This window comes from Egretta garzetta, unplaced genomic scaffold (assembly GCF_000687185.1).
Source record: "Egretta garzetta isolate BGI_Z169 unplaced genomic scaffold, ASM68718v1 scaffold51, whole genome shotgun sequence".
NCBI classification, from domain to species: domain Eukaryota; kingdom Metazoa; phylum Chordata; class Aves; order Pelecaniformes; family Ardeidae; genus Egretta; species Egretta garzetta.
In genome coordinates this window covers 1,385,885-1,394,711 of record NW_009258549.1, presented here as the reverse complement: position 1 = coordinate 1,394,711, position 8,827 = coordinate 1,385,885, and the positions used below count along the sequence as shown (strand labels likewise).

General features: G+C 53.0%; 1 protein-coding gene across 1 annotated transcript in view; it reads right to left on the bottom strand.

Annotated features, from left to right (window-relative positions):
- HMOX1 (heme oxygenase 1) overlaps window positions 1–3,451 on the bottom strand; it is a 6,235-nt gene extending 2,784 nt beyond the window's left edge. Inside the window, exons 1-3 of the mRNA XM_035903292.1 lie at window positions 3,335–3,451; window positions 2,889–3,009; window positions 7–480 (exon numbers count right to left, since the gene is read on the bottom strand). Of these exons, the coding sequence (XP_035759185.1) occupies window positions 7–480; window positions 2,889–3,009; window positions 3,335–3,366 (627 nt within the window). The 5' untranslated portion in view covers window positions 3,367–3,451. The remainder of the gene's footprint in view (window positions 1–6; window positions 481–2,888; window positions 3,010–3,334) is intronic.
- Window positions 3,452–8,827: the final 5,376 nt, after the last annotated feature.

Below are 8,827 nucleotides of genomic sequence, written 5' to 3'. Positions count from 1 at the left end.
CAGGAATGCTTTCTTGGCCTCCTCCAAGACTCTTTTCTTCGTGGTGTGATCCATCTCGAGGGCATTCATGCGGGAGCGATAGAGCTGCTTGAACTTGGTGGCGTTGGAGACTCCATCGAAGGTGAAGAAAGCCAGCCCTTCTCCAGTGCTGGGCAGCTGGAGGGCTTTTTGGGCAATTTTCTTCAGCACCTGCCCACCAGACAGGTCTCCCAAATACCGAGTGTAGGCATGGGCCACCAGGAGCTCTGGGTGGTTCTTGCCTACGTAGTGGAGCCTCTCAACATATTTCTGAGTAGCCTCAGGACATGGGATCTCTTCCCTCCAGTTTCTGCCGTAGAAGTACTCCAAGTCCTTCTCCAGGGCAGCTTTCCGGTGCAGCTCCGCCGGGAAATACACAGGGGCATAAACTGGGTTGTCCTTGTTACGTTCAATCTCTTCCTCCAGAGCAGAGTAGATGAAGTACAAGGATGCCGTAACCAGCTGAAAGAGAAGGAAGAGGATGAGCTACAGGTGCATCTTGCCTGTCATCTTCAGGTTTTGGGGACAAATCCTACTAAGTTACTCATGGGCGCACCCCGTATGAGTCACGCACATCTGTGATGTTGCAGGTTACCACATGAAAAACAGAGTTGTAAGGTGCAGCGAGACACGGTTTAGCCCTTCCCCTCCTGCTTGAGGCAGCATCAGGTAAGACCTAAGCCCTTTCCAGCAGATATTGGTCTTACCTGCCCTTAAAAAGCCGCTGCCTTCACCTTCAAGTTAAAGGTCTTGCGGTTTGCTGTAATGGCAACTGGAACCCTATGAAATCATGCCTGGTCTACTCTCCTCACTCCCTCGGTCAACAGAGAGGGTATTCCCAAAGGTATATTTTCTGGTGCATTGTTCAAATCTGAATGCTTCAAGATGTGGCTTCCCTTTGTGGGGCCTTGTGAGACAACGTCACGCCCTGTTTCTTTGTCAACATATTCTTCCCGTTGGCATCCCACCATCCTGGGAACTGAGGCACCGCTGCTCTCCTCATTCAGACCTGCAAGTGGGGTTACCTCCTGGCTTGCCCCGAGGAGACAAGATAAAAGGGGGCTGGAAGCCCAGCCCTGCCTCTGAAAGATGCCTTTGTGAAAGGGCGCTGCGAGGCTGTGTGTCCTCCCTCTCTATTTTGAAACTATTGTTATTGTTGTTTTTCCCAGCTTACGCGATACTTTCTTCTATCTGCCAGCTTTTCCACGTGGCATAAGACAATCTAGCTCTGTTCTTTCCTTCCCCGGGCATTCTGTTTTCAGAGCCTGTGCACATATTTACACCTGCACCACCCCTTCCTTACACTGGAATCCCTTATCAGCAGCAAAGGGTAAAACATGAAAGTATTGCAGTACAGGTGAGTCAGGTTGGGGGCAGGGGGGGGGATTACACCGGTAGCAGGAGAGAAAGCAGTTTACTCTCCCACAAAGCAATCGGTTCTGCAGTAAAAGAGCTGCTGGTTCAACTTTTCCCCACTGTGCCAGCACACAGGACTTTGATAAGCACACGGGCAGTGGCTTCGCTGTGGAAACAAATACTCAGGTTCTGGGGAGTCACGTGTCAGGGCAGATATATAGGTTTGCCAAGAAAGTAAACAAAAATAGAGGGTTTTAAACAATAACCTGCTATCCAGCTTACTGGAAGAGAAACAAATTATGGCAACATTGCCTAACCAATTAAGAAAACACAACTTGACGGGTTGTTTTCAGAGGCAGGTAGTGGTTTAATGGGAAACGTGGCTTTTGAAAACTGTCATTTTTTTAAAACCCACGTCACATCTGACTCCCCCTGACAGCATGCAGATAAATATCTTCTAAGAAACTGAGCTGTATTCTTGAAGGCCTGGCTTTTTACGTTATTGCCAGCCCGTCACAAAGTTCGCTGCCTACCCAATGCCGCATTTCGAACAGCAGGAAGCCTGCACCTGAGATTACATTTATGCTTGACTAAGTATCCTGAATGTGACCTGTCAGAAATAAGTAGTCTTTTTCCCACTCTTGTGGATTTATTTGCCAAGGAACAATTCAACAACAAAGTAATTAAACCACAGGTTGGATCACTAAGCTGTTATTTGCAAGCCCATGCGTCACATCCTATAGCCTGCCAGGAATTTCTGGCCCAGGTGTGTGCTTTGGTTTTGCTCATGGCTTTGTTATGTGGCTCAGATCCCAGGAATCATGTATCTAGCAAGGTTAGGTGCAGACTAATATCTGCAAATGTTTCTCTTTTATTTTAAGAAAAGCAACAGGCTCCTACCTGTTAGTGGCAGCCATGGCTTGCTCAAATTCAGTCTGCCTTTGAGTTATTATTGTTCACGATCTCAGCTCTGGTGTAACCCAAGTGACAACTGAAACATTGTGCAGATCGGTGCCAGAGATGATCCCACATCCCCACTTTCTCACTATTCCCTCATTCTTTTTAGCTGTAGCTGCTTAGAGTGCCATAAATGTAGTATTTTCCCTCTTTTTGTCATTTCAGCCCCTCAACTCTCTGCACATACTCATATCTCCATTAACTATCGTTGCCAATAATTAACATGCAGGCATTTACTAAGAAAGGGAAAAGCAATTGCACTAATCCTATCAACCTCTTTGTCTTTTTATCCTCTTTCAGCTTGGCTGCCCATCCCGATACGCACAGTCCTGTCCCGCCTTCGGCAAAAGGAGATGGTAAGATCTTAGGGTGCCGGAGTTTGATGAAAAGCGTGTTTTGCACGGGAGGTGCTGATACCAGGCAGCTGTCATGCAAAGGACCACCTTCCTTGTGCCGTCTCCACCCTCCCCCATTTAGTCCCCGCGCAGCCCGGCTGATCTAACAGCGTCTTTCCTGGTGAGGAAATCCTATCCCCAAGCAATGCTGCTACAGCGTACCTTAAACTCGTGAAGCGACACCTGCCCCTTCTGGAAATTAGCCATGAACGGTGTGTTCTCCGCCTGCTCGTGGACCTCCTTGGTAGCTTCTTTCATCAGTTCTGACAGGTCCTTGGACATGCTGGGGAAGAGCAGCAAAACAGATGTCAGTGCTGTCGCTCTCCTCTGGCAAAATGTATCTTAGCTCTCTAGGAAAAAAAGGGGGAGGCTGGGATGGCAGGAAAAGGAGCAGAGCATTCCCAAAAGGCGCGGATGGGAACTGGGGAGCACCAGCATCCTAAACGCTGTCCCGAGCGAGGAAGACTGACAGACTCCATCCAGAGGTGAAAGCAGGAGCATGCCGTTCCCTGCAGAGCAGAAATGGGAACGGCATGCCTAAAAGCAAAAGGAGAAACACAATACTCCTCTGGCAAAAAATTTCCCTCTCGTTCCCGTCCCGCTCTCACCTTTTGGAGCTGTGTGTCTGGGAAGTTTCCATGTTTCTCCACTTCGTTTCACTCCTCCTCTTCCCTGTTGTAGTTTTCTTGCTCGCGCTTTCCTCCTTCCCTTCTGCTCCTAGGACAGAGAAGCTCTGAGCTGAGCAGCGGCGGCTCTCGCATCCAGCTTTATACTGCCAGGCCACGTGAGCAGCCAAACTGTTGACCTCAGCGTGAGTACAAACTTCTTGCAACACAACTTCCCCTTCCAGCACGGCTGTCACTGTCTCCTCGCCTGCAAGCCCCTGGGACTAGAAGGAAGTCACCTGATGCTTCTTTATAACTAAGCACAAACAAGAGGAGGATATCCAGCAACTTCTCCTCCAAGGCTGCCTGGCTCCATAACCCTTTCAGCGCGGTGCCCGTGGCAGGCAGAGCCCAGGGGCTGCTCTTGCAGCCCCTGGGCTCTGCCTGCCACGGGCACCGCGCTGAAAGGGCAGCGGGCTTGGACAAGGAGGGGTGGATTTACAGGGCTAGTGCCTGGGGCAGGGTGGGCAGCCTCCGCTCCCTAGACCCCAGTCTGTGTCCTGGCCACACTCTGCCTGGGGAGCTAGGACAACACCTATCCTCACCTGTCCTAGGGACGACTCAGGTATAAACCTCTCCTTTCCCATGGCTGTGCACGTCTTCAGAGAGTCTCTCAGGTAACACAGTGCTTGAAGGGCTGTGGGATGAGGAGCTCAGCCCTACAGGTTCAGAGCATACCCCCTTCACAGCGGGGCGCACAGCAGGGACCCTGGGGGCACCCGGGGTAATCTGGCTGCTGGGGCACATGCATGCGCCAGCTCTGGTCTGCAAATGCCAGAACTGCCCTTGGACAGTGCTGGGCACTGGGGAATAAGCCCTGTCACTTTGCACAGGGCCCGCACCAGTGGGCTTGCACTTAGGCACGGATAAATCCTTTCCACACTCTCTTGTGCACGGCAAAAACACTGATTTGTGTGGCAACTGGCCCGTGCTGTTACCGCAGCCCTGTGCAGGGCAATTTAGGAGAGCAGCACTTCATTTCCTAGACACCCAGAAGGCTGGGGTAGCTGGTGGACTGAAAAGAGCCCACACAAAACTTGGGGGAAACTGAGGAAGTCTGCAGTCTTTTTTGGGGGGGGAAAGAGAGTTGGACAAGGTGCTTCTGATGGTGGCTGGCTGCTCTGCTCTTTTCTCTGGTGAAGCAGTCAGTGGGGCAGCCAACAGATGAAGCAGGGCCCTTCTTTTCCAACTGTGGCTCTGCTGGAAGCAAGGCTAGCCTGGACAGACGACGCACTGGCCAGCTGTACTTTGGAAAAGCACAGATTTTGCTTTCAACCTAAAGAGCAGGGCACTTAAAGCCAGCATCCCCCTGCTGCTGCGGGCATGAGAAAGCCCCGTGTGTGGAGGGGGGTGGTAGGGAGGCAGAGCCCGGGGAGGAGGGAGAAGGACTGTGGTGACTTCTCTCCATCTGTCCCCTCCAGCAAGTCCACGCTGTGGCTTTGCTGGTGGGTGCTGCCGTGCAAACCGTGTGCCTCGCATGTCTCCCTGTCACTGCACCTACACCTGGTCACAGCTGGGCTGGGTGTTGTAGGTTAGAAAGCTGTCCTGGAGGGAATATTTTTCCATGCTTGTTTTTTGACTCGGGCCGACATCTGGCATGTGGTGCAGGGCTCAGGAAGGATTAGTCAGCGCTTCCAGCCTGACTCAGCCAGACTTTTCCTGTCTTGCTTTTGTCTTTTAAAGCAACAGTGCATGCTGGCAAGAGCTGTCACGTTCCACTCTTAACCCCATGCCGTTGCAGGCAGCTTGCTGTGGGCTTGCTTGCTTTTCTGTAAGGTAAAGTAAAGGTATCTGGGGATGTGTGGATCTTTGAAGCTAGCGTGACAAAGCCCCAGACATCCCCTGAGAGTGGGCTCCTGTGCAGAGTTCGTGGGAGCATAGGGCTGCATGGCCAGTCCCTCCTGAAAACACAGATGCCATTTTGCCACAGGGATGGCCCCAAAATGAGCATTTCCCTCTGCATTGCTCCTTAAAGCTCACATTTTCTGCCCTTTACAGTGAGTCCTATTTTGACACGGGAAGCTGGAGCGCAGATTGAACCTGTAGTTCTGGTAGAGGGAAGTAGGAATTATATGAGAATATGAAAATGAGTAATATTTTCCATTTTATGAAATCATATCAAAAAAATCCAACCCTCAAGCCCTGCCCCTCCCTTCACCTCTGTTCTGCAGCTCTGGTATCGTACCAGTTCCTCCCCAAAGACTTTCTGGTTGCTTTCAGGCCGGTGCTTTTGTCCCCAGCCTGCCTGCCTGCCTTCTTCCAAGAGGCTGCATGCTTGGAGGCACTGTAAAGGATGCATCCAAAAGGTCCTCCTCCTTCCTTTTCATCCAGGCTTGCGGCAGATGTGGATGTAAGATGGGGGGAAGAGAGAGAGGGTGTCTAGGTCATGCCGCTGCCATTCCAGGTAGGATACTTCTTCCCAGGAAGAAGTCCTGGCTCATAACCACACTGCCCCAGGATGTGGAACCAATGTACCTCCTTCTGGATCTTGGGGCTTTACTTTCTCCTGGGCTGGTCACAAGAGATAAGGCCCCTGCTACAGCTCACCTCTGCTGTGAGTTTTTCCATAGGTACAGGCAAGCAAGCTGTGCCCCATGACTGATTTATGCTGTTTGATCTCTACCTGATTGGGGTTACTTGGGACAGAGCAGCTGTTAGACCTAGCCCAGCTCTCCGGAAAGGCCCAAATGCCCTGCAGCAAGATGGAAGGAGAACTGAAAGTGGGTCATCATCATCTTTGCAGTTGCTGGCCTGGGGCAATTCTGGCCCCATCCAGTGCTCTGGCAGCGAGGACTTGTATTGCCTCTGCTGTGCTGTTGCTATGGCCTCTGGGGAAAGTTAACGACACCGAGTGTGCCAACGTGCTGGCAGAGATTGGCGAGGGACCGTCTGACCATCTTTTCCTCAAAGAGACCTTGGGAAGTCAGGGAAGGAGATGTGTGCTTTTAGTGGAAGGAACAAACCGGCCCCCGGAGCAACTCGCTCTGGGCGTAGTGTGCCACGGGCAAGCAGAGCCCAGCCAGCATGCAGGTCACCAGGAGATTTTGCTTGGACCTCATCCAAGTGTCAGGCCTGTGGTCTCCGCTGTGCCCGCCTGAAGTTCTGGCATCTCCTGCTCTTCCAGTGAGCAGGGGCAGGGTGGTGCCAGAGCTACTCGCTGTGAGAGCGATGTGTATGGGCTCCAGGGACACTGCCCAGGAGATTTTTAGCAAAGATGAATCAAGTGGTCTCAGGCGAGATATTTGTAATAGTTCCTGCTGGGCTTAAAAGCCTCCGTCTGCACAGAGGAAATGCTTAATCAAGAGATGGGTTAGGTGAATGGCAAACAACTATAGAAAGTTATCGAGGGATGGGTGTTTTCATCAGGGCTAGGGGAAGTGGGGGGTTTTCTCCTCTTTATGGGCTTAACAGCATGTTCTGCCCATAGATTTATGGTCAGAAATGTCGAGTTCCACAGGCAGTCCCGGCGTGCCAGGTCAGCTCTCCTGAACCCGAGTGGGAGGCAGCTCCCGGCGGCTCGGCTTGGCTCGGCTGGGCAGGGGAGGCACCCCCTGCTGAAAACCTGCGGTTAATGGGCTCTCTTGAACCATGACGCAGCAGAACGCACCATTTCACAGCAGGATGCACCGTGACACAGCAAAACGCAGCCAACTGCTTTGCACCCGGGGAAGCTGACTCAGCAACCAGGACTTGGCAGTGTAACAGCAGGGAAAGAAAAAAAAAAAAAAAAAGTTGCGATAACTACAATGGCTTGCTGACTAAAATGACTTGCTGAAGAAGGGAGTCGGTGCTGGAGTACACAGGGATAATCTGTCGGTTAATCAGTGTTTACCAAAGGGAGATAGTGCCCTGGCAGAACTGACCGTGCTTGCTGCCGTCAGCATCGAACAATCCAAGTCTAGATCAAAGATATTGGTAGAAAACAGGAGGTCGGGAATGCAACGCACTGGAAATCCCCATGGGGAGCGCAGGCGCTGCACCCATCCTCCGGACTGGCATTGCTGGCACTTTTGGGAGGGTCCTATAGACAGACACGGCTGTGCTGGGCAAACCCCAGAGACCGACGTGGTGGGAGAGGGAGGTGCGGGCAGGTTTTGCAGGCATAAATGAACCCGCATGACAAAAGTAGGAAGCGCAGATTACAACACATATTTTTATAGATGTATGGATATCTACGTGCTGCAGCGCATGTGTGGCTTCAGCACACGGCTACAAGCAAGGAGAGACCTCTGGGCCAGCGGGGGAAAGAGCAGGGAGGAGGAGGAGGGTGAACAGAGCAAGCACCCGGCTTAGGGACGTGCCTGCTTTGTGACCAGAGAGACCCAGGGTCAGGCGGCAACTTAAAGTGTGAAGCAGATCTCCAGGTTACGGGTACACTGGGCTGAAATTTTGGGGGGGTTGATCATCAGAGCCTCGGTGCTGGTGGGGACAGACCCCATGCCCTGCTGGGGATTTGCTTTGGGAGCAAAACGGAGGTGTGGAAGGGAGCAGGGCAGAGTTAGCAAATAAAGATCCCTTTTGTGCCTATGTTTCAGGTCGTGCCGCCTCCTTTGTTTCAGTGCTACAACCGTGTAAAACAAAGTGTGCCCTGACTGTGGGATGGGACAAACTGTGAAAAATCTAGATTTGAAAATCACACGTATGCAGCAAGGAGGACTTTGTGCCGCAGCTCGGACCCCTTTCCCTGCGCAGGGCTGTGCAGCTGATGGGACGCGGGCAGCCGGGGCTGTTTCTGGAGAGTTCTCCGATTGTCCCGAGAAGCGGGACCGGGGCCAAGAGCAGCAGCTGCAATCTCAGGGTGGCGCTCGGGAAACCGCCCCGCAATAATCCGCCTCACGTGGACCCTGCAGCTCCGTGACTCAGCAAAAGAGCCCCCTCCGCCACAGCCCGCAACCTTTACTCAGCAATTTGGGCCGGCCCGGCGTGACCCTGACTCAGCAGGACGCCCACGCTGGGGAAAGGGCGAGTCAGCATTTGTGGGAAGCGGGCTGCGGGGTTTTGGGGCTCATGCAAGAGTGGGGAGACCCGGCGGGACATGCAAGCATCCCTGGCAGCGGCAAAATGCTCCCCCTCCAGCTGTGCTTCCCTGTGCTCCGCGGCTGCGCTGCGGGGGGCCGGGAAAGGTCAGAAAAGCTGGTGTCCCACGTCGGGAGAGCTGCCCGCCTTGCTGGCCCGGGGACATGGGGGACTCTGTGGCCATCCGCCCTGGGACCAGGACAGTCCCTGATCCATACGGGGGGGACCAAGGCACGGGAACAGGGTGCTGGGTGGGCGCTTGGCTTTGCCTGTGCTGGCGGAAAGCACCAAACCCAAGGAGATACGTACAGGGTGTGGGAAGGAGTTTATTTTAGAAGCTGGCATGCGAGGCGTGCTGGATTTAAGCGACTTACCCAAGGCCATGCAGGGTGTCTGTGGCATAGCCTGTGTCCCCCCTTC